Source organism: Nyctibius grandis, chromosome 4, assembly GCF_013368605.1.
Source record: "Nyctibius grandis isolate bNycGra1 chromosome 4, bNycGra1.pri, whole genome shotgun sequence".
NCBI classification, from domain to species: Eukaryota; Metazoa; Chordata; class Aves; order Nyctibiiformes; family Nyctibiidae; genus Nyctibius; species Nyctibius grandis.
The window spans coordinates 62,812,079-62,838,391 of record NC_090661.1 but is presented as its reverse complement, the minus strand read 5'-3'; the positions used below and the strand labels follow the sequence as shown (position 1 = coordinate 62,838,391).

At 42.6% G+C, this 26,313-nt stretch overlaps 1 protein-coding gene across 1 annotated transcript in view; it reads right to left on the bottom strand.

Moving 5' to 3' along the window:
* Positions 1–14,024: 14,024 nt before the first annotated feature.
* The window catches only part of ASPG (asparaginase), a 46,633-nt gene continuing 34,344 nt past the window's right edge, over positions 14,025–26,313 (bottom strand). Inside the window, exons 13-16 of the mRNA XM_068399629.1 lie at positions 21,606–21,692; positions 16,468–16,567; positions 16,087–16,145; positions 14,025–14,382 (exon numbers count right to left, since the gene is read on the bottom strand). Coding sequence (XP_068255730.1) covers positions 16,092–16,145; positions 16,468–16,567; positions 21,606–21,692 — 241 coding nt within the window. The 3' untranslated portion in view covers positions 14,025–14,382; positions 16,087–16,091. The remainder of the gene's footprint in view (positions 14,383–16,086; positions 16,146–16,467; positions 16,568–21,605; positions 21,693–26,313) is intronic.

The window sequence follows — 26,313 nt, the reverse complement described above, 5'->3', positions numbered from 1 at the left end:
GTCCATCCAACTTGATTAAGTCCACGGACCTTCAAACTAGGCCATCAATGCAACAGTCTTAAAAGCAGGCACCCACTGAAGTCCTTCTGATGAAGTTAGAACAGAAAGACCAGATAATCCTTTAACTGCCTGCAATAAGTGTATACATGGAAAATGCAGTACAAAACAGCACAGCAGAAAGCTACACTGCCCCAAATAAAAGGGCAAAGAAAAAGTGCTATTGCTGAATATATGTTGCGTATATTACCAGTGGAAAGGTGGGACGCCTCTGAAGAATGCAGCCTGGAGAGTCAGAGGCAATCTGAATTTTTTTTTAATCTGTGCATCTGAATGTATGGAGCGAATAAAGGAGAGAATAAATGATTACACAGTAAGTGTAACAGCCTGCCTCCAACAGAGCCAGCTGCCAGCAGCTGTAGCAGAAGGATTTAGCCTACCTGTTCCTTTCAAGATATTAAACTCCTCAGTTCCCACAGGAGATGCATTAACTTTTTTTTCTAAACCACTTGCACTGACTTTACTCTTTCTGCCATCCCCAGAGCGGCAACCACGGCCAGCGGCGTCTCTTGCGGCACGGCCCGGCCCGGCCCGGCCCGCTCCTCCCGCACACCGGGCCCTCCGCCTCCCTCTCGTCGCCGCCCGGCCCAGGTGCTCCGGTCCTCGGCGCTGCGAGGCCGGGCCGGGCAGCTCCCGCCGGCCCCCCGCCCGCCGTGCGGCTCCACCTCCCCCGGGGCCGCCCCTCTCCCCGCCGCCGGCCCGGCGCGGCACGGCGGCTCCCCCCCTCCGGCGGGTCTCTCCGGCCGAGGGCCGGGCCCGTCTCTGCCGCCGGCGCTGCAGGTCTCCGGCGGCGCCAGGAGGCTCGTTCGTCCGCCGCTGCCGGCCCGATGCCCAGGCCTCTCTGGTCAAGTGGTCCTAAACATTTCACAATTATGATAGAGAACTGTTGAACTGTTAAGAACCACTGCACCAAGGAGGCTTGAGGAGCCGCGGTCCGCGGGGGGAGCGGCGCGGGGGACGCTCTTCCCCCTCGCTCCTAGCCCGGGCTTGGCTCTTCCTCTCGCCACGGCGGACCTGGGGACGAGGACAAAACACACGGGACTGGCGGGCGGGCGCCTCCAGCGCCGCGGGAGAGCGCCCGGCCCGGCCCGCCGTCCCCCCGCCCGCCCGCCTGCCCCTCCTTCCCCGCACGCTCCTCACTCAGCGCCGCCACTTACTCATGGCCACCGTCCCGCGAACATCCCCCTGGCCTTGCGCTGGGGCTTTGAAAGCTTAAAGGCAACAAGCTTTCTTTAAAAGGAAAAAAAAAAAAAAGAAATAAAAAAAGTCTTAAAAGAACAAAAACCAAAGCCATTCTCCTCAGGGGACCCAGCTCGGAGACAGCCCGGGACGGGCACCCAGCGGCCGGTGCCCCGTCGCGGCCGCCCCTCTGCCGCGGCTCGCCGTGCGGGGCCCTTTTATACCCGCGCGGGTACCTCGCGGTGGATGAGCCGTCCCCTGCCGCGGCAGCCAGGAATGCAGCCCTCGCCCCTGACACGACCAGTTTTTCCAGGCTGCCTTCGCACTGACGGGGCGGTTTTTGTTTCCAGCCATCATCTCGGGGCGGCCAAACGTCAGCAGGTAGAAAAGGACAAACCTGTTCCAAGGCGGCGCGTTTCCTCCGCCCGCCCGCCCGCCCTCCGCCCTGTCACCGGGGGGAACTGCTCGACAGGTTTCGCCGAAGCTGGAGGTGGCTCCGGGAGGTGAGTAAGAGACTCCACCCTGCGCCCTACTGACAGGAGCTGCCGCTGACGGACCGCCTGCCCTCGGCACCCTCCCGGCTCCCCTCGCCTGGCTGCCAGCCGTCAAAAACAAAACAACAAAACAAAACAAAACAAAACAAAAAGCCCTAAACCGGCCCGTCACGTTCTCTGGGGGATTTCGTCGCCGCAGTGTGAACGCCCGCCTTCGCCCGGGCTCCACGCTTTTGTCGTGGTGTCGTGCCTGGTGAGGAAGGTCGCTTCCCGCCCAGCCTGCCCCTGGGCAGGCCGGAGGTGGAGAGGCCCGGTCTCCTGCCTACCATCCCCGGTGTTCGGAGCTGGGTCTCTCCTTCTTCCCCACCAGCCAATATTCTCTGAGAGGCAAGGGGGGGTTGCCTGCAGCAGGCAATCTGCAAAGCCCCCCAACACCCCTGCGTGGGCTGGCGGCATTGCCATGTGCTGCCCTGCCCTCCAGAAGGGTAGCACAGTGTACCCCTGCCCAGCCTGGAAGTGTTCACTGCTGGCTTTACTCTCCTGAGTGTGGGTTTTCTTTTTTTACTCAGAAATGACATGAGAAACCACCAAACGTGTGCAGGGGGCTGGGTTTGCCTCATCTTCCTCCACTCTCCCCACAGCCCTGCTGCTTTTTCCCCAGGTGAGGCATCTGAGGAGTCACCGTTGGGGAGCACCGCGCCTTTTCGGAGCTCGCTTTCTGCTGCTGAGTGTTCCTGACCTTGAAAAGATCACACTGCTTGGTTTCAGAAAGGCAGGACTAAGAAACCAGGACTGAGAAACATGAAGAAGGGCCTGGTTTGCAGAGGTGTTGGGCAGCCAACGGGGATGACGTCCTGAACTTCCAAAAATCAGACCGCTTGCTCATTGTCACGCCCTTAGTCGTGACTCAGGGAGCAACCATGTCTGAGTTTGGGCTTCTTCAATTAATTCCTCTCAATTTTACTCTCTTCATCAACAGAATAGCAATGAAACCTAATTCACCAGGACAAGGGGCAATGGGCACAAGCTGAAATATGGGAAGTTCCATCTGAATATGAGGAGGAACTTCTTTACTTTGAGGGTGACTGAGCACTGGAACAGGCTGCCCAGGGAGGCTGTGGAGTCTCCTTCTCTGGAGATATTCAAAACCCGCCTGGACGTCACCCTGTGCAACATGCTCTGGGTGAACCTGCTTTGGCAGGGGGTTGGACTAGATGATCTCCAGAGGTCCCTTCCAACCCTTAACCATTCTGTGATTCTGTGAGGCTTCCGAGACGTGATGTTGGGGTGAGCTGAAAGGCCTTCACACCTTGCCACCTCAGGACAGGGTTTATGGTAACCTAACAGCAGGCTTCCCCGTGGTGGCAGCGGGGAAGCCGGTTGTTGGTGGTGCCAGGCTGCCAGCGTTGCCTGACCACACACTGCTCTTGCCAGCCAGCCCAGGAGACACCATTTCAAAAAGCTGAGGATGGTAAACCCTGCTCTGCCAGTGACTCAGCCTACGGCCTCAGCCAAGTCACTTGACCACACCTTGAGCGGGAGAGATAATGCTTACCTACCTCATCTTATGAGGCTTCACTAATGTTTATATAGTGCTTTGAATGTTTAAAGAACTGTCTAAATGCTGTGTATGAATTTTGGCGCTCCAGATCTTATGATCTTTGGCCCTTTAAAAATACATAGGAGACTCAAGCTGGTCCCGGAGGAAGTGCCCGTACAGGCGTCACAGAGCAGCAGGGGAGGGAGAAGCCCTCGTGGCTGTGCAGCAGCTGTTCCAGCATGGCTCATGTGAACGTGGTGCTCGCACCAGAAGCAGGAGCAGACAGGTTGTTCTAGGAGCCTATGCAAACCTCATGCTGAGGAAGCTCCCCAGATCTAGGCTGGAGGCATTTCAGTCCACTTTGGTAAAACCAGCTCCTGCTCTTCTGCTCTGCCTTCTCAGACTCAAACCCAGAAGTTAATTTTGTTCCTTCTTCCAGACAGCCCAATCCATAGGGGTTTTCTGGACCTTCTCATTCTCCTAAAAGGATATTTGCCTGTCTTGGATAGAGGAGGGTGCACTATTTGTGAGTTAATTCAAAGGGGACCTCTGTCTTTGGCATCAGTGGAAGTCTGTGGAAGCAAGGCTGCTCTTTACTGCCTGTAAGAAGAGTAATTTGTTTTGTTACACAGGGTCCTAGGTCTCCCGCTCCTGGTGGTGATGCACACAGCATGCACAGCATGATCGCATGAGCTGTATTTTATATATAATCCCTCACTAACTCTACTGCCAACTCTTGCCCGCCCCCGACAAACCCACACCCACGGCTCCACAATACTGCTCAGCTAAATAATAACCCAACTGTCCATACTAACTGGGTGCAAAAGCCCTTTCCAGCCAAACCAGTCAGAACCCACTACTGCACTGGTGAGGTATACAACCCCCAGGGATCCCACCGCTGTTCTGGTCCAGGCTCAGACACACATGGCTGATGACCCCTAAAGAAGGACTCTGAGCCCTAAGTCAGGGCGAACTGAGGTACAAGAACCTGTATGGGGTTTAGGCAGGATGAATCATCTTCTGCTACGGATTTTATTTTTAATAAGAGATGGTGGGTTTACTGATTGAATGTTTAAGTTTTGGGGTTTTTTTTTCGGGGAAGAATATAATAAAAGAGAGTACAGGTCTCCTGTGGTTTTTTTTGTAAGGGGTGTGCAAGGGGTGGCAGGAGTGAACTTTAATGGCTTAAAGGAATCCACCTTGTCAATATATACATTCCCTTAGATCACTAGTATGAAAAATATTCTTTTTTTTTAGTAACTTACATGTTAGAGAGCAGTGGGCAAATGTGCATTTTATTTATTTATGTAATTATTTAATAAATTCTGCTTCTCACCTGTATACCCCAATTATAAAAGCAAGAAAGCTCACATCCTGCTACCTCCCTTAGTGAGGCAGAGTCTCACGGAATAGGCTGAAGGCTTTCAAAGGTAGAAGAGTAGAGGTGCCTAACAGTAGAAGTGGACAGATAGCACTACACAAGGGACAAGCCACATATTAATTGTTCTCCCTCTGTGAAGGAATTAAAGGTGATTGAAGCATTAGAATAATAGAATTGGTTCTGAAATTATACAGAGGGAAAAATTTAGTCATATTAGAAGGAACAGTAATTAGTCCTTAATTTCTATCGATGATTAAACTAGGTATTGCTTATATCCTACTCTTTTCAGCTGCATATATGTGACTACAGTAGTTCTGTGCTTGGTTTTTAAGGAATCACAGTGCAATAAATGGCCCTGTTAAGCAAGCAGCAGGTATGTCTCCCATGAGTTTGCAGTCCAGGGGCACAAAACCAGTGAAAAGGACTATGCTACTCACCAGCTTGGACTCATCGCACTAGATATTGAGAGCACTCTGATTGCACTGACACCCCTGAAATCTGGAGGAGCAGCACCTGTAACGTGGAACATGGTGGTTCAAGCACCTTGTATAGCAAGCAGAGTTTTCTTGGAAGGGGGAAGCAAATACTAATCAGCTGATAGTGTCAAACAAGGAGGGCAGCACAAAAGAAGACATAATGCCAGGGGTGACTGTAAGAGACAAAGAGCCGGCCTGGGAGGAAGCAAAGATGAAGGGTAAGCTTGTGGTAGGACATAAAAGGGTGTGCTGTTTGCATGGAAGAATATGGGAGATCATGAATGCTCTGGTAACGGTGGAAGATTGTACTTCAAGGAGGTTCTACTTTGAAAAAATGATGTTGTGAAAAATGACTGAGAGGTGCTATTGTTATTATCCATCAATACCCCACACTCCTTTGGCAAACGGTCCCAATACTTTCCTGTCAATACCTTATTCTGCAAGTAATATCGTGGAAGGGCCTGGGACAACCCAAAGCACTCTTCCTTGTACTACAACATGTTTTATCTGACAATTCTAAACTTAAAATAAATCAAGCATGCAAACTAAGCCTAGACACGGAGCTTACCATTTCTCAGCTTATTGTCTTTACCCTCCTCTTCATTTCCCTACTGATTTGCTATTCTTGCTCATTATCGCTCACCTAAAATGAGGTTGGAAGTTTCTTAAGCAAAGACCTGGAGTTTGACGTGTCCTGTAAAGCATTTGTCATATTTTTGGACCTGGTAAAGAGAAAAAACCCCATGCCAGTGGATTTTCTCCCACCCTGGGAAATCAGCATTCCATATGTTCATAGCAAACACTGATGGGGCAACTTCTTGTTTACTTCAGTTGGTTCAAACTCATTTGTCAGTATAGCAGCCCACTACGTGTCACATGTGAGCATAATAATAGCTTGATAGTAACTTGTTTTGCAGTAATAAACACCTTGAGAGACGGCCTAATGCTTCCTCATAAATAGGAAGCCTTTTGAGATTATTGTCTAAATAACATCAAGTGATTTATAGAGAAATAAGATGGGGTGGGATGTTTTTCCAAACAAGAACTTTTAGAAAGATCAGGGGTTTGCCATTCAGTAGTTAAATTAATAAAGACATACTAGAAATTAAAATATGAATAACATCTTTATGTGAAGCTAAGAATTCCCATTTTATTGGAAAATGCCACCATTGTATGCACAAAATTTTGATTAAATGCAAAATTACCAGTTTAGCAGGAGGGGAGTTTGTATCTCATGTGCTCTACCTAAACAGGCAGTTCATTGTCCCTGAGCCCTACAATATAGGGACACATATAGGTTACATACCAATATAATACCTACATAATAGGTTACATACCAATTTAGTGTGCAATACCACTATTTTCCTTGTTCTGATTTAGCAATCTTGTTCATTCCAGCAGTTAACTGTGTAAATTACATTACACAAATTAATGTAATTTTTTTCCTTTTGGGGAGATTTTTTCCAAATCCAGCTTTGTCTGTATACAGTAGCACAATAGCTAGCAGTAAATAACAGTACAATTTTTCTGTTTTCTACTTCAAATTATCAATTTAATTGTTAAACATGTCAGTTCTTTTAATAATGAGTCTAAAATAAGGAGACCGTGGGGCTTTGCACACTTGCAGGCTGGATCAATGGGCACAATTACCTGTGCATCAGCAGCTGTTAAAAAAAAAAAAAAAGGGTGATAACCAATCCTTGTCCTGCAGAGATGGCATGTGAGCTGTCAAGCAGATGTGTCCTGGGAGATCTGTCAGCCTCTGCATTGAGAGCTCGATATTAAGGAGAAGTTTCAACTCTGGCAGTAGGAGCCCTAAAAAACAGTAGGAAAAGCATATTGCAAACAATGAGGAGGTACTTCTGCAGTCCTGGCGTAGGTTATCCTTTGCCATGACTTCCCACTGGAGGCTTCGGAGCCACAGCAGTGCCGTTGACATGGACGCTGGAGATGTGCGTATAAGAAATGGAATCCACTGAGTCCTGGTTTGAAATCAGCTCTGGATAAAGACTCTTTCTAGTATTTTTACCAAATTTCAGGAAATTTGGGTCTCATGTTTTTTTTCCCTCCTCACAATCAATTCTCCTTTCTCCTTTTTTTTTGTGTTGTGTTGCTTGGGATTTTTTTTATTTGAAATAAAAATACAGATTAAATAGCCAGTGAACAGGATTTTGACATGACCAGTAATTTTGAATGCCTCACTTCCCAGGTGCCTGACTCTATGGACTATGAGAAGAGCTGACTTTCATAAAATGCCAGCCGCCTTTTATTCTACCCTCAAGTTTCAGGTTAGACCCTGGAAGCTGACACTTGAATTCACTAGCTTTTTCTGAACATTTCAGCCAAGCAATTCGTATTTAAGATTAACTGCTGTGCACTAAGCATGCTTCAATACCTTTGTAATTGATTGCAATGCTTAATTGCGATAGCCATCACAAACCTTGTACCAACTTTATTTTTCATGTTCACCAACCAGCTGGTTTTTCAGGGTTAGCAGAATTAACATGTCCTGTCCCATAAAGCCACCAGAAAGGAAGCCATTACTAATGATTTGACAATCTATTGGGATTTCGTAAGTATTTGCTGGTTCAAGCCACTGAAGATACAGAGTCAGAGTGTGACTTTGCAGTGAAGTAGCATGGTCATTTTTAGCAGCATCTCATATTTCTGGTTTAATGTCCTTGAATGTAGAACTTTCCAAACAACAGTGGTGAATAGTGACATAGTTCTGGGCAGAGAGCTCGGTCAAAGTGGTCCAAGTAAATAAACTGACTTATTTCACATCACACCCTGTCAGTCAGCAGAGATAACAGGCAGTCATCTTCGTCCTGAAGCCCTGGAGCTCTACCGGATTCAGCAGAGATCTCTGCTGGATGTCTTGCCTCAAGGGTGCTGGGAATCCTGTCATCCAAAACTGACCCTTCAGTGGGAATCGGAAATTCAGATGTGCCACAGAAAGAATTTGATGCACCAAAATCCCACATTTATTGGGCCCCGGTCACAAAGATCTGCAGCAAAACCTATCCAGGAAGGAAGTCACACACCCTGAAAGGTGTGAGTGTAATTATTCATGCACAGGCATCACCATCAGAGAATTTCTCCAGCGCAGCAGCTTCTTGCATATGACAGGATTAATTTACAACTCTCTGTTCTAATTGTGATAACTCCTTATCTCTCAGCAAAAGATTGCCATTAAGGTTCCTTTTTCTTTATTCTGAAATTCTTTTCTTTGCTATAGGTGACCATTGCTACTGAATTGCCAGGATTGTCGTTCCCCTTCTATGCTAATAATGAATCATTTAATGTTAAATAACTGGAAATCAAGGTGTAGAAATAACCAGCTGACGTAAACAAACACTATTGTCATTCTCTTATCCCTTTCTTATCACCTTTCACTGCGTGGAGTCTCATCTAATTTCACTTGTAAGCTCATAAAACCAGGGTCTGTGACTCTTAAACACCAGGCACAAGAGCCTAATAGGATCTACAATGGTGGCACAACAGAAGAAACGTGTTTATTGTGCACATAAACACGTAATTTACGGGGCTCATCTATACTCAGAAATGCTGCATACGCTACTAAGCAGGCAGTTCTGGCCAGGTAACATCTCCCCTGGCCACCATTCTTCTGGTCCCATTTTGAAGCTGAGAAGATGTGAAGGAATACCATGGCTTGAGAGAGTGGTTATTTATTGTTATGATATTTATTGCTGCTGCAAGACAGAGAACGATCTCTCAGCCTTTTCCTGTCTGGTCGTGCAACGTGCCACACATCAGGTCGTGCATTGCCGAAGCCTGGCAGCACTCGTGTATGGAGGAGGCTGAGGAGCAAAGCTGCAGGATGTTGTTGGTTGGCACCTTCCCATGGATTTGGCTGACATCTCTCTCTGATGTGCAGCATTCTGGAGTGGGAGGGAGGTGCCGGTGTGGAGCTTAAAATGCCAGTGGGAGTGCGCAAGATATGCACCAACTGAGCGTGCCCGAACAGGCGATCCTGGGCAGGGCTGGGTGAGGGGGAGAGGGGCACTGCCTCTTCCCTGCCAAAGAAGCCTGCCAGGAGTCGTGATTCCCATTTGTTATATCCTCCTGTTATGTCAGTGGTAATTTTGGTCAGACATCAACATAGATTTGGACATCAAGGATCAAATCCCTTGACCATAAGGTTCGTATCAACTTCACCTTCCAAACAGAGCGACATTAAGTAGTGCTGTTTTGGGCAGTTTACGCCAGACATTTCATTTTGTTGCTGTGATTCAGGATACTTGTCTCACTACACTTCTGAGATGCAAGCTTCTGCCTCTTCCCGTTCACCTGATCACAGGTAAACAAATGTATGTCTAATGAAGTTTCTGAAGGAATTTTCGGGTAGACACTTTGCACAAAGAATAAATCTGGTAGTACCAGATTTTATTCTGACTCATGGACTATCTAAGATGGCAACATTTGAGTCCCACAGATTCATTTGTATGGTTCAGTAGAGTATTTTACATCTCTTAGAAGTTTTCTACATCAGTAGCTTTTCTAAAAGAGTCACTAAAATGAAAGTGTTGTTACAACCATGCAATCAAGCACCACAGTGTCATAAAACATTGTTAAGGAATCACACAAAGACTAGTCTTACTAGTCTAGAAGGTGATTATACTGCTGATAGAGTCCACTTGGAAGAGACACAAATGTATCAGCAATGCTTCTGATGACATATGCTGTACACATTTGATCAGTTCTCCACAATTTCTTGTTTTCACCCATCATACAATTACTTCAGGTTTATCGCAGTGATCTAACAAATTGTGATGCTGGAAACTAAAAGCATTTTATTTCTTACACTGCTGTGGCAGGTCCTGCACAGGGATAAGCATAGGTACCTGCAGAAGGGGATTCCACCTATGGAGGAATTTGATCATGCTATGGGTCCATTGATGTTTTCTGCGTAAGAGGAACTGGGCACACGTTGTCTTTTATGTACAAGGCATTTCCCTTCTTAGTCATTTCTCTACTTGAACCCGCTAAAAATGGAGGAATCTTCCAACTAGATCACAATCTTTTTGGAAAAATCCCAGTAGATCACACCATTCAACAGACTGCAAATAAAGAAACTCTGGTTTAAGGAGGATAAAGGGGTTTAGTTCCAGATGACAGATTTCATTATCACTCATTGCTGAACACCAAAATCATTGTATGAGACAACTGCGACATGCTATAGTATGGTAATTCTAAATTAAGATGTGCAGAACTGGAGTTATTTAGCAATTTAAGAAGAACGAGCAGATACTGAAGCCTTGCTGAACAGCTGATTTAATTCAGCAAGTACTGATCAGACACAGTCAATCTGTCAGTGGGTCAGCCAGCCTTGACAGATGTTAACAGTTTACCAAGATGACATGCAATAAGGGAGCAAGCACATGCTGATTTTTCAAATAATTAAGAATGCCCTTCCATCACAAGAGTTTTATGAGAATCTCCAAACAGAAATGTAATGTTTTCAGACATCAGTAAAAAAGAAAGTGGTTGCATTCAGGAAAGGAAAGTTGTAACTCAAATCAGACAGGAACTTGGATGTGTTAGTTGTGCAAATCTCTGCTTTCTCCAGTGTTAGGGAAGTGCTGACATGGACCAAGTAGTCCCTATCCCTTGGCAGTATTAGCTGGATCATTAGGAAAAAGAAACAAAGTGGAAGCTGGGTGTTGTCTTTCAAGTGAAGAAAGCTGTAGAATTGATGTAATGTTTGACTTCTACAGGAGGCATTCATAGCGTCTCCTCCGTGGAGAGGCAGCAGAGGTTCCAGCACCAGCATTCATTCCCAGAACATTGCTGCAACTTAAAAGATACAACACTGGAAACAAATCCAACATCTGTGCAGCAGCTAAGGGTCCCACATTATTGATTATGCCTTTATGCTGCTCTATAGTCACTGCTGAAATGCCGTACGACAGGATGGTCACCGACCCGCAGCAGCCCCTCTGACACTCACACGAGCAGACTGTCTCAGGAGCTGGTGCGCGTTCCTGGCACGGCATTTTACTGTGCATTTTGTAGGGTAAGGGAAGCTACAGCCCGAACACTCGCATTATGAGACTGAGGCTGGAAAAGAATGGGACCCACTGCCGTTTTTCTAACAGAAACAGAAATGTCATCTTTATGTCCCAATAAGCATTAGAAACTGATACTAAAATATATCACAAGCTTTTCTGCGCCAAAAAAATGCAAAAGTAACTTTATCCAGTTTCTACCATGCTATTCCAATGTGTACTGGTATCAAACACCAAGCACAGATCTGCAGATGATCCTCACAGTATGTGCTGGATCTAACAAACTATAATTGGATGTAGATATGAAAGGGTACATGGACATCATAGGCGACTGGAGTTACAGCTGTTAGAGAAGTTATGAAATGGACCCGCAACTAGTCCCGGCAATAGTGTTTGCATGAGTAATGGCCCTGCGCAGCTGCTTCATCTGCAAACCTTTCCCAAGCAGAAGATGGACGGATTAAAAAAAGAGTGTATTTGATCTTTTCAGGGATGATCTGAAGCAGAAAAATTAGGATGGTTAAAAAAATTAAGCTGCCCCTGGAATGTCTAGCATACTTTAACTAATGAAAGACACTCAGCTGCTTCCAGTAACTAAAACAAATAGGTAGAAACAAATAGGTAGAATTCTCATTCCTTACTAATAACAAGATTTTGCTTTTGACCAATAATGATTAAAAGCTTAAGGGTTACTACACACAAATAGATCATCATAAGGCTGGGAATTATCATGGAGAGTATAATTGTGATTATTAAATCCACTGCACAGAGCAAAGGGTGTGACAGACAGACAAGACAAACACGGGATCTCGAAAGCGTTATTGAAGTTTGACCCTGACACTGAGTCAGGAGCTGGAGTTTCTGGCCTTAACTGGGTGATTCTTGCCACTTCTTTAATAACAGCACCCTATACACAGTTTCTCTTAACGCTTGTAGACTGTTACAGTGCTTGAACGAAATTTTGACATACATAAAAGAGATCCAGTTCTTTCTCAGATAAATGTCAAATTTGCATTCATGTGTTTGCCATTAAAAGATTTTTTAGATATTAGTCTATTTATAAGGTAAATTGCATATTTTCTAGAAAATTGCAGGAACACTATCTTATGCAATATAATGTATTAATAGGATATATATTTCTGCAAAGGTTTGTCAGAAGCTAATACTGCTTTATTCTCACTGTAAACATGACCCAGACCATTTCATTTTAGCTTTAAGAGCTTCTAACTAAAAGCCTTCTTACTGGATCACATTTCTAAATGTTGTCCTTCGTGTCTTTACCTGGCTTATATGTCAGAAGAAAATGGTTGTCTGTTTTCTTCCCTCTCCTTCAGTTTTACTGTTGAGACCTATTATTTCAGTAATTCACACCAGAATACCATTCTTTGTTCAAAAGAACAAGAAAGTATGTTTTGTACTTTAGATGGATGTTGTGTTTTAGAAATACAAGAATATTATTGTTTAGAAAGTTTTCTGTAGATCAAATGAGCCCTTATAGAAAAGTATAAGGAAAATATTGGTGCTTCTGTATATGTTGCAGTCAGTTATTCTGGTACAAAAATAAAGAATGGATGCTGCTATGAACAAATTATTGCATCTGAGAACCATTAAAAAAAAAGGAAAATATTCCAATCCCAAGGAAGTCACCTGCAGAGAAGTTTATCAAGGGACTTCCTAGTTCAGCGCATCAACTTTTAGACTATTGACTAGGCAAGAGTTAAGATAGTAGGTCTAAATACCATAGGAAGAAGAGTCTGTGCATGGTTTTTCTCCCGATTTTAAAAATTTTCAAACATTATTTTGTTACCTACATCACCTTTATGTATTTGCAGATAAGACACCAAAAAAGCCATGAATTTGAAGCCTGATTTTTGATGTTAGATCTCATTTACTTAATTCAGTATTAATTTTATCCAATCTAAAGCATGTTTATTGCTATTTAATATCAATTATTTAATAACGCGACAGCATAGTTGTCATTTTTGTGACTGTAATGAAGAGATGCACTACCCTTCACATTAACATTTCAGGCATTTTTATGTTTTTGTTTTTAACTGGAGTGTACACAGTGTTTCCTCAGCCTACATGGACAGTTACCTTGTTTTAGGGGGATCTGATATGCAACATACCTTGGGAATCTTTGAATACTAGCAGGCTCAGCAAGTAGTCCATGCAGCTTTTCCCCATGATAAGAATAGCTGTGGGAAGGTTGCAGAATATAAAGAGGAAAAAGAAAAAACTATCTGCACTTCAAAGATTCCCTTCAGATGAAGCAGATAGAAAATCCACATAGATTATTGCAGAAGCTGTAGGTGAAATTAAAAGTTGCCATCTCCAATATATGCATTTGCCTGAAGTATTCTCTACGTTTACATATTATAGGGCGGACACAGCTGTAAAGATATATATTGCTTTTTTTCTTTAGTCTGAAAGCTTTGGGACTTTAAACATGGGGTCTGTTAATAATGAGATCACATTTACAGTCCAAAGAATTATGTGTCCAGCATGTAGCAATCTTGATTATATTCCGGTCAGGATGTGGGAAAGATGCTATTAGAAACAAAACAATCAATTCACTTAGACAGTCCCACAAACACGCTTTATGGCATCTGCCTCCTACTCATTTTAAGTGAGGTTTTGTAGTGACACATTGGTGAAGATTAGTACACAACAGCAGGCAGATGCCCATGACTGATTCAATTGTTTGCACTGACACTCACAATTGCTGTAATTGCAACTGAAGTGATATAAGCCATTGCAAAAAAACAGACAAAGTGAAACCAACATTCTTCCTCAGAGATTTTATTAGTTGAAACCCAGAAATGCACAATCCACTGTTTTTTTTTCTTGATATGACTTCACCACAGCATTTCCGTTTGCTATGCCTGCAGTATGGTCCTCCTTGACTTAACATAAGAAGATTCAAAAGGCCTCTTTAAAAACACAACTTGTACAGTAAAGGCAATACATTCCAGCCTCACTTGTTTATAAAAAAATTCTTTTCCAAAAAAGAGATTAAAAGATAAAGCAGCAAATCATTTTTAGAAAAACAGTAAAAACTTAACGTGATCCTAAGCAAAGAATATTTCTAAGCTCTAGCTTTCCTGGATGCTCCAAGCGCAGCTACCACTGTTCCTTTCCTCTTTTCCTTCCTCTCATAACTGTGTAACACCATTACTGTTCAAAGCTGGCATTTCTGAAGAGGAGTGACCATCTTCTACAGCCTCTGGAGAAAGAGAAAATGGATGTTTAGAACTAGGCAGTACCCAAAACCTTCCTGAGAAGTGATTACCTTGTAGTTTGCCCAGCAAGTTCTCATGCAGACTCCCCCAGACTGCCTACACTACTGGTGGCTCAATCCAAAGGAATTAAGAGATGATCCATGTAGGAGTTGAGGATTTAAGACATTCACTCCCCACTTACAAAAGAAAAGTGACTTTTACAGACATATTTCACTGAAAATGGAAATCCCTTTGCAACATAACCCATATTCTGAAGGTATTTTTAGCATCTTCATCCTGGAAAACTTCCATTTAAATGCTTGAGACTGTGATTATATCTAATCCTTCTATATCAGCTAAACCCAAAGAAAACTCCAAAACTTTACAGAAAAGCAAAAAATGCCTGATTCTGTCCTCTGTTCATTTAAACCAAGACACAGTGACGAAAAAGTGCTCTTGGTTCCAGTTACAGTTCCCCACTTACATACACATGAATTTACTCACATTGATCAAATGGGACACACAAGTGGCAAGGTAGCCATGGATGCAGCAAAACCTTTAACTAAATTTTGTGTTAATTTTATTAAATAAAGGAGATCATCTCCTCCTAATATTTAAATTGGTATTAGAATTGCTAATATATTGGAGAAGAGATATTGAAATCAACAACATATTGCATCAGAAAGGAGTTTTGAGAAATTAAAGGCAAGTGTTTTAAATGGTTCCAGTTACAGCACAGCACTGGAGAAGGTCAAACGCCCAGACAAGTTTCCTATAGAGAGACTTGTCAGATCTAATGCTTTGAACACGAGGCCCACACCCGCCTCACAGCTAGGGAAACACACCTTGTATGTCAGCAGCGCCAAAGAGATTCATGCTGGGAGTCCGTGTCAGAGACAACCAGGCAGCTACACCTAAGGTCTGAGTAAGAGAGACGCCATGGTACTGCCCTGTCCTGCACCCGGAGAGGGAGCAAGCCCTTGGCAGAGCTCTCTGCTGAAACGGAGCCTTCTGCAGTCTATCTGCGTACTACAGCTAACTCCTGTCTATTAAGAATCTGACTCACGTTTCCTGTGGTGGTTGAGTATGTTACGCTAGAAGATGGGCTGGTGTAAGGTCCTCCATTAAAAGCTAGAGGGAGAGCACATGTGGAAACACTGTAGGTACCATAGTAGCACCTCCCGAGTGGGAGGCTACGCAGCCGAACAGCTGTGATGACCTCGTAGCTCTCCTGGAGAAGGGCACGCTCCTGTGCTGTGGGCACAGCACCCTGAAAACCAGGCCTGGCCAAGTGCCCGATAAAAGGCATTTCCTCTCTAACACGGGCAAAACAGAGGAGCAGTTTATTGCAATGGGCCAAGCAAACAAGACAGAGGAGCAGTTTATTGCAACGGGCAAACAAAACAAGACATTGGTGCCCTCAGTGGTTTTATTTTGGTAGCACTTAGATTCCCAACCAAATTCAGAACCACACTGTGGAACGCACCATAAAAAAGCACTTCCAGGCTCAGGCAGAAAGAAGAATAAACTTCAGCCCCAGTCTGCAAAGGATTAAAGTAACCAGAGTCATATAAGAAACTAAGGCAGGGACAGCAGCTGAACCCAGATGCCCTAGGGTGAACTAGGGCTTAAATACAAAATCCCCCTTCATACATGTATATGCTGATCCCTACGTTTCAGAAATCTAGCACTTGAAAATGAGATCTTACCTTCTTTACTGCTTTTGTCTAAAGAAGTCAAGAACCTCCTTATGCCCTGTAGCCTCTGCCTGTAAGTAGAAACATGAATAAATCCTGCCATCCTGTGCACCAGGACATGCAAATACTTACTTGTGGGAAGTAAGAATATGTTACCACAAAATAATTAAAATCCAATTTAAATTTTAATTCCTCTGACATAGATGAGAAAATTCTGGCTCCAACAATTTATTACTTCGGAACAGCACCAGGCTTGAGCTTGTAACAAACTCTAATCCGGTTTATAGTCCCCAAAGCAGCATTTATTTTTCGCAAACTAATATTATCCGACAGTGTGCGTTATTACTCACGCAGCTAGCACACCATACGGAGTACAGACGCATGCACACTTACTACTTGTAGGGGGTTCCTGCCATCATAACCAGTTTGCTCCAGGTCTGCACCAGCTAGGTACCAGGCATACAGCCCATCCACATCACCTTTAGCTGTAAGGCTGGAAAAAGAATAATTAATATTGGTTTTAAATCTTTCAGCCCATTTCAGTGTGCTCCTGAGCCCTGACAATTAGGTCAGCAGGCAAACGCTGAACCAGAACAGGCTCAACATGGCTGCCAGGGTAGAGAGGTAAGTAAAGGAACACTATTACAACAGCTTTGAAGAGCTGAGCAAGCAACACAACTTGATGAATCAGTTCCTTAAATTAATAGGGCTGTGCTATATAAGTACTTACAACAGGTTAGTTTCACATAGTGGGTGTGACTATGACCAAAGGGGAAAAAAAGTCATGCAGTTTCATATTTCACAACACAATATTTATCTCATGAAATGAGTTGGGGGGAGGGCAATGGCTAAATCAAGATGCAGCTGAGTAAGTAAGAGCACAAGCAGATGTGCCAGCAATCAGCGTGCCTTATTTAAAACCAGTAAGAAACCCCCCTCACAAGTTTGCCTAACTATGTTTGCTATCAGAAGTTATGACAGCATATTTATGTGATAACATTTGGACAATAACACAGCTACATTTTTTTGAGTCTTATAAGATAATTTGTAAGATTTAAATGGGCAGCAAGCAAAAAAGAAAGCTTTTTAAAGATGACCTCTATCTGCCACGTATAACAAGCAATTGAAAGGATCAAAATGAATCATATACAAATTATGTGATTGAAAGCTTTCAGAGGAATGTACGCCAGATTGTTTCTTTGCACATCTGCTGGTAGTCTCATCCATAATACTTAAGGTTCATTTCTAACTTTTATTTTAGTAAAAAAAGGGCTAACAGCATGTACATATGCAAAAGCATGACCATCTGTACCAAGCCTGTGGACAGCAAGGCTGGGAGGACTACCTTCAATTTTCTCAAGATAACAACATCTGTCAGGCTTCAGACCTGAGCTTGCCACAGATTGTTTCAGATGAACCATGCTGATAATCAAGTGAAGTTAAATCCCATTAAGAGAGGGGGAACCCTCCCCAAACTGATTAAGTTTAGAGTTTGCTGCCTTAAACATTGCTCGCTGTGGGGGAACGGCATACTGCTGGCAGCAGGGATGGAGGATGGGGACAGGCTCTTGGGTATGACAACCAAGCCAGGCAGACCTGGTGGAGCATGGAGAAGGCTGGAAGATGCAAGGGGCAGACAGTCAGGTAAGCTTACAGAAGAAACCCTGAAAGCACAGCTGCAACACTCACTTCTCTGCTAGGCTGAAGTGACTTCTGTTGTTGATTAAATCTCTTAAGTACCTGAAAAAATGTTTTCAGGGGAGTGGAAGCCTCTAATTGCAGCAGCCTGAGGAGAAAGTCAGAGAGAGGCTTTTGCTTGCAGCAGTCCCAGAGGCTGGGCAGGAAAAGGGAAAGCAAACGGTCTGTCTGTATTCCTCCATGCAACCCTACCAACCCTGAGGCAGGGCAGAAGACCTACAGCTGGGGCCTTTGGGGGATGAGGAAGTGGCAGTGGGGTGCTATGAGGTTTAACAGTGCTTCAGTCTGACATCATGAAGAAAAGGATCAATAAATCATTAATGAAAGCTGCCATCACAAAAAAGGCCCCTCAGAAGCAGTAAGAAAACAGAGGAAGGCAAAGGAGGTCTAACAGGAAGCTCAGTGGGAATTCCTTAAGGAAACTGCAGGAAATGGTAAGCATTAATAAAGAAAATGTGTAAGCATTAGTAAAGCAGAGAGGAAATTGCTTAGCAGCCACTTCTGGAACACAAGAATTATCTTTATTTACAAAGACAAGTCTCTTGCCATTGACATTGGAATGTCCCAGAATGAAGGAACAAGCAAACAAACAAAAAGCCTACCTAGCACGCAGGAGTTATGAGCATCTCCAACACTGGACAGGAAAGCCCTGTATTTGCCAAACAGAATCTCGTCATTCAGCCACGTGTAAAGTGGAAACCATTCTGGGCAAAGACCAGCACATTTAGAAATATTACCAACCAACATCGCCAGGGTGATTCAGCTAGCACCACTGTAAGCAACAAATAAGGACTATTGAAAATTAACCGCCCAGTAGCACCTGTTCAGAAAGAGCAATTTAACCTGCATTGCCAAAGGTCAACACTATGAAGTGGTCTCCTTCTGTGACACTAGAGCAATCCAAATACACAGAAGTATCTTCAACTTTGCAGCCATTCACTGATCAAGTGAGAAATGTATTCTATGGGGACTGTGACCCAGAGAACAAAAAGTGACATAGCTTGCGAGAAAATTTAGGTACCACTCTAAATAGAAGATACCTACTATTCACTAAATTGATTACAATCAAGACCACCACAAAATATTTTCTCCAATTCCAGATCTCCATAGTCAAGCCAAACATATCTGTATTTCCTTTACACACTGTAAGTGTACTTCATATAGTAAAATACATACATAGGACTTCTCAACATACACTAAAGGGACCTTTGCTCTGTATTTTTCTCAAAGATATTTATGCCAGCAATTCCAACTACAAGTGTATCCTCTAAGCAGCAAGTCCATCATTTTTATATCATGAAATGGAATAACAATAACTTCAATATACATTTATCAGGATGCTTAAAACCTGCTTTGACAGGTTGACAAAGAACTACTTAATGACATCTTACTCAGCTCTGACTGATACCCTTTACAGCAGATAAGCCCAGGTATGCTGCCTATCAATACTCTTGCATTTAGAAAAAATGATTATGTACTAATTTCAGTTTCAGCACGGCTAATGTAGCCATGATGATGACAGAGCTAAGACATCAAGAACAGTGATAATGCAATTACGCTCTCTGATTTTGTGCCTCCTAGCATCAAGCAAACTCAGTTACAGGAGCTGCTGTTTAAGGGGTGCTCTGTTACTGTCAAGGTACCAGAAGTGAAGCTGCTCAGGTCTCCAAGGGTTTAGAAGGACAAGGGCCAATGCAGTTCTAGATCTGGGAAGTAATGAGTACAGTGAAACAATACTTTGGGGTTCCCTCCTGCCTTCTCAGGTAGGATTTAATCTTTCCCAGGGACACAAAGCTCTGCTCTTTCAGCGATTCTCCTTTTTAAGTGTCTATATAAAGTGATCAGGAAAGACTTTATTTTTTTCAGGTGTACCATCACCCTGACAGAAGATAAAAGGACAGAGGAATGAGCTCAAGCATGCTGGAAAAATGAGTGTATCATCATCAGTCAGGTCATCTGAGGATACTCCAGAAGAAGTATCTGAGACATTTTGGCAGGACAAACACCAGTACCTCAGATTTAATAACTTTTAGGCATCTGAATAATGCTCTGTGGAAAAAGTCCACTTTGGTGGAAAAGACTATGCTGGGCCCTCTAAAACAGCAAGAGGCAGGAAAGCCCTTCAGCTCTGCAGGAGCAGTGTATGGAAGAGCCACCATTCACAGACACTTCCACACTGTCTTGAAGCCTGACCACTGCCTTAGGCTGGCTGTGCTCCCGGTATGTGCCGTGCAGGGACGTCTGTCAGTGGGCATGCCTCTGGCTGCAGCCGCTACTCCAAGCTGCCGGCTGGGAGAGAGCCACGGCCCTGGCTCCTGACCTGCACCGAGGTGGGAGAGCCTCTTCCCCTCTCACCCTGAGTACACCACTCCATGCCAAGTCCTCATTCAGCCTCTGCACACACGTGCACTCCCGCCCTCTGTTTGGAAGATATACATTGTTTTTATACTAAACTTACTAGCATCAATGCAAGTTCAAAATAACTTAAATGTTTATTATTAAAATACCAGCTTTAAACAACAAGAGATCATGCAATACAGATGCAGGGTGTACGATCCTCCTTAAAATGCTGTAACAAACTGCGTCAGAACCATATTTTGTGTAAAGGATCCTTGTTCTCTTCTTTTTTTTTTTTTTTTGGACATACTACTCCCAGGTCAGCTAGCTAAACTGGTTCTGCACGTGGCACCAGGGCTAAGTAAGGGGCCAATTTATTTGCAGAGGAATACCATTCCCTAAGCCACTCCTCTTGCCTTCTTGGCAGAGGGAAACTATGCAAACCAAGGGTTTAGTTCTGTCCTATCACTTGCAGTGCCCTGGGAAGTGCATATTTTAACTTAAAGGTAAAAGTCTTATTACCCAGTCTCCTCTGAGACTGTTACGACAATGGAAACACTCCAGCTAGTATTTCTTGATTCCAGAATTACTCAAAGGACAGAGTCCAGTCTCTATACAGAACACACATAAGCTTTACCTTGACCTTATAGTTTTTTAGACAATATACAGCACAACAAATCTCATGGTTTCCTGCCAAGTCCCAATATAAAGGCCAGGACTCAGGGGTGTTTTGTTTGTTTTTGAGAGAAGAAGAAATGAAGTAAAAACTATAAGAAATTTTAGGAAATACATGAAACTTTCTTACAATTTTCAGATTAATTTGTAATTCAGGACCAGTCCTGGGGAAAAAAAAAAATCAAGCACCTATTTCTTTTCATAATATATATCCATATCATTAAATCACCCTATATATTAAAAGCAACTGTATGGAAAACCACCTTTCACAGAGGATTATATCCTCTTAAAATTAAATATAGAGTCAGTGAGCAGTTGTTCAAAAGTTTTGGGGTTAAACCTGTTTGTCTATTTAATTTAGTTATTTTTAAGAACGATTTTATATGCTAGTTAGAGTAGATGCCATTCCCCTATAAGTGAAAAGTGGATTTTAAGAAAATAAAAATGATGCACTATGTGCAGCTTTATACTCAAATAGAGATGCTATTAAATCACACCCTGCACAGCTTCCTCCTCACCCTTCCTCAATGAAAGTGCTTGGACAAAACGGGGCATATTTGCTTCCAGTTCACTTATCCCCACAATACTCCCTACTTTGAGGCTCTCTTGAGTTCTCTCTGACACTGAGTTGATTCTTAATTTCATCACTTCACTTGTTTCCTCACTATTAGTCTAGAACAGAAAGAGCCATGTCATGTGCCAGGAACCCAACTGTTTCTTGAAACTTGTCTACACACTGTTCTCCATTCTGAGAGTCTCTTCTGAAGAACCATCCCCCTCCATCCCAATTTTAGGGCCACCTCACCTTATATCACATTTACCTGCAGAGTACTGTTCCAATGTTCTCCAAGTCATGGCTTGAAAGGTGTGCTCCCGTTTCTCGTAACAAATTAATCACCTGTAGGTGCCTTTATGAAAGAAATAGAAAAAACAGAGAAAGTGTCTTGACCGGTAGGTTTTTTTTCCCCCCTAAATCCAGCATTACTCATATACACAAACAGTGAAAGTTCTTATATGATATTTACCACCATCACAGAACCAATGAATCTTCTCCAAGGCAACAGATGTAGTAAACAGATCTGCCCTCCCTATCAAAAATCATTTGCATACTAAGCTCATGGAAGTGTTACGCTGAGCTCTGAAAATGAAAGAGATGCATCCCTTTCTCTTTAAAGACTTTTTATTTTCTTTACCTTAATTTAATACTTTAAATATTAGTGACTGAAATACACACAAACAGTAAGGACATTTATTACATAGCATCATTCCTGTATTTTACAGAATACAATGCCCATATATACCAGTCTTAAATAAAACATATATCTTGCAGATAAGCAATGAATCTTTAGGTTAATGTAGAAACTAATCAGGTTTTTAGGGCTTCAGAATTGTGGTAAGTATTCTTATGAACCTCCCACAAAAGCACACCTTTTCCTAACCCCCTCCTCCTAATACTTTTATTATTTTTTTCCACCTGGAGCCTTTAGGAGGTCTTCCTTGTCCTTTCCTTTGAGATAAAGGGACAAACAGATATTTAAGCACTACCAGCAAACTCCTATACCTTAGTCAGATGCTTGAGAAAACATATGGAACAGGCCAGTCTCTAAAGGTACTGTCGTGGGTAGAAAATAACATGACAGATGAAAAATGTGCAAAATACGATTTTCACAAGTGACCTAGTGAAAAGTTTAGAACTAGGTTCCAAAAGGAGGTGACAACGTGATCCTCTGCTAAACAGATTATCTAGTTCACAAATCCAAACACATTTTTTTTCTCCAGAAAGAGCATGATGACACCAGTAGATCAGGAATAGTTTCATAGTTCCTCTTTTAAGTAAGTTGCTAGACCATAACAATTGAAAATAAAAAGTTAAGCATATCATTGTAATAGGAAATATATGGGCTTTCCCAACCCATTACCTAAAAACTCATCTGTATTAATTAAAAACAAAAAATAAGCTCACATAAATGTTCTACTTAGTCCCTTGTGTTTTCTTGGAGGTAGCCATGGGCCTTGCTATTTTCAAACTGGACTAAACTGTTTATCTAATCCCTCTGCTTCTTTTTAGGAAACTCCATCTTGAATGAGAAGTTACTTTACAGTTATCCATATTAAGCCTATGTAAGCTTAGATGTTTCATATAAGATATTAATTTATAAACTAAACAAAGAACTGTACAGATGCTATAGGAATCATTTTGCTTTTCCAAGCATAGGTTATTTAACCTACCAGACAGATTATTTTAAATTGTACTTTGTTTCAATTTACAGTCAAAAAACAAAATCTTTCTTTGTTTCATGGCAAAGCATTGCTGGAACAGCACACGCTGCAAGTTTGTTCAGTTATCTAAAATATTTTCTCAGGTGGGTCCCTTACGACATGGCTAGTCATCCACAAGCATCTCCTTGAGCCAGCAAATAATGGCACAGCTTCCTGTTTTTCAATCTGTGGTGAAGAATGAATTCTACATGTATGACATTTTTAGTTCAGTCTTAAGCAGAACAATAATTAGCTGAAAAGAAATTTGACCTAAAATAGATTAAAGTAGAACATGTCTGTTGACTCCAGCTCACACTGGGTGCAGAACTGAACATGGGAAGTGTCTGCTTACTCTCCGACAACTGCCCTGGAGTATTCCTCACTTCCCACCTTATACTCGAAATCACAGCATGAAAGTAGCGCTTTTTAAAATAAAAGCTATGCTATGGGACAGCACAGATAAAAGGCAGCAAAGCATGTAATGTTGTGTGGTATCTTCCCTCAGTGTGCTCCCCCAAAGAAGTCCCTATCTCTGGATTCCAGCGAAGAGACAGGCTTTTGTTTTTCCCTGTTGTAACTATTTACTCCTCATTGGTAGCGAGATTCCCCCCAGAAAGCACTTCATGTCCCACCTATGCCACACAACCATTACTGCTCTGAGTGGGACTCTATAAATCTTTGATACAGACAGATTTGGGGGCATTTACCCCACATGTTTAACACAGCAAATTTAAATGAGGAAAAAAAGTAATTTGAAAGAAAATAAATCTTTAAGCATTGAAACTAATGGTGTTTTCAATAAACGCTTACAATAAAACATTTCTAAATGGAAGTATGATGTCCTGATGACTGGGAATCATTCAAAATAATGCTTCGTGGTCTGGTGGGAAGAAGAGGACATGTCGTATACCACCACTTGTTAAGTGAAGGGTCAGGGGAAGAAGAATAATGACAAATAGTAATGTGCAACTTAAAAGTGTTAAATTTAGTACTGTGACTACGAAGAACAGATCTGTCCAAGAAAGCAAACTGACCACCTCTCACATTCCTATCACTCAACATGAAAACTATGCGGGAGGTAAGTCACACTACAGCTTGTTCCTACTTGCACCCAAATGGTATCTACATTCTGCAGAAACTTAAGCCCTCTCCAGAGTACCACTTCTGTTGCCTTGTACCTACCACAAGAGCATTACTCGTATTTCAAGAGGGTGGCTGTGAATTTTCTGATACTGTTATGTCTTAGGTACATGAGAGGTATTTGTCTTTACAAGTTGTTTCTTTAAGTGCTGCTCTCCTGCGGCTTTACAAAAGCCTCACAAGGGTCACAGTTTAACTGATCTGAAGTTCAGCTGATGTCATGAGCCATGAATTTCTTGGGAATGGTTCAAATGCGATTCCCGTTCTAAGGTGACAGCACAAAACCAAGAGCAGAGCAACTGCTGGACAACGAAAGTTCAAGGTGTAGAGGGAAGGCCAATGTCACCATGTTAGCATGGGATGCACAGCTGCTTGTCCGGTCTGGCCCCATCTGAGACGCAAAATTGTCATGGAGCTATTGTCATCTGTGGACTGCTCCTAACTCTCTGTTTTCTTCGTGTGCTCTGTTATCAAAGTGTGGCTCTTGGTCAGACACAGCCTATGGAAACAATGCTATTTTGCATATGTTATTGAAGTTAGCCTTTTGATACTACCACTGCCATTCATCTGCTTTCTGAAGGAGAAAACAAATAAGACAAAAAGTGTTGCTAGTGTCTACCCCCTGCTAGATTCCATGATTGATAACACTGGAGATAAAAGCCCCAATGTACACTAATATTTTAATGGATCAATAGCAAATAAATGATTTGGTGTGGTCTTCAACATTGTCTGCTATGAGTGAAGTCTGAGTTCCAGATAAAGACATCCGAACTTTTACCAGTTCACGAGGGCTCTGGATTCACAGCAATCAAGGTGCCGTACAGTACGTATCATCTTAGGCCTTGACTTGGCAGACACTTACTAAAAGTGAATCATCTTCAAAAGGGATGAATCACACATGTGAAATTAACACGCATGTAAGAGTTTGCAGGATTGGGGCCTTAGGGTGCACACCTTCCACCAACTCTCTTTAAAGAAATGCAGGTGTAATGTATATCCAAACTTGACTGGCTTCATTCTTTTTAATGCTTGCTCCCCTAGCAACAGGAATGGTTATGGCAGGATCAGCTTAGTTTCACTTGTTCGGTTTTCTGCATGGTATCAGTGGGAATTTTATGCTCAAATACTGTAAGGACAGGCTTCAGTGCACTTCTGGAGTCAGTGGTGGTTAGATTTTCACTCTGCCTTAAGATTTCCTGAAGTAATGTAAATGTAACCTTGCAAAATATCAAGTATTTAAATTCATATTTACGTGGGAGGTAATTTTACTGCCTCTAATCTGATGTTCTCACAGCACTGTATGAGCAACTCCCCATTTCCAACCTTTTACCACTGCTCTAAAAGTAAATGGAAGTGCTTTTACTACATAAAATATACACAATTTTTATTCAAGACATTTTCCTGCTTAGAGAGTTTCTGTTATTAAAAAATATTATTCTATTGTTTTGAAAATGAATTATCCCTTGAGGGTACTCTAAGAAATTAAAGGAATGCTACTAATTTTGATATGTCAAGCAACTGGCCTAAATTAACAGTGGTCTGTTTAGTTCCATGCATAAAGTGAATGAGACTACAGGCAAAATGCAGAGTTACAAATGAAAAAGCGGAAATGCAGTAGTTTATTTCTTATTTAGAAAGGGAGTCTGCATTTTACCATCTAAAGAAACAAAGAAAGAGTCACTTAAAGTAAAAAAATTTAAGAGACTATTATTGATACAGATCAAGTTGCTGGTCTAGCAGCTGACCGTACTATGTTAAGAAGCTTCTAAGAAGAGACATAACTCCTGATCATCTTTACAAATTATCAAATGGAAAAAAAAATCAGTCATTGTTATATAGGTTTGCATGCTAGGTTAAAAGGCAAGCCACTGAGAAATGTGACATAAAGAACTGGAAGAAAGCTATTTTCAAGATGAGTGGATATTGTATTACAGTTAAATGCCAATTAAAGAAATATCGATTCTCAGAAAATGGGATTAAGCTGATGCAATATTCAGTAAAATTGAGAAAATTACAATATTAAACAGTTTAAAGCATTGACTGCTCATTAAGATCAGTTTTCCCCCTTCCCTCTCTGTCACTTTGTGTGCTGCATCAGGGTGATCTCTTCACTTTCAGCATGCAACTGTT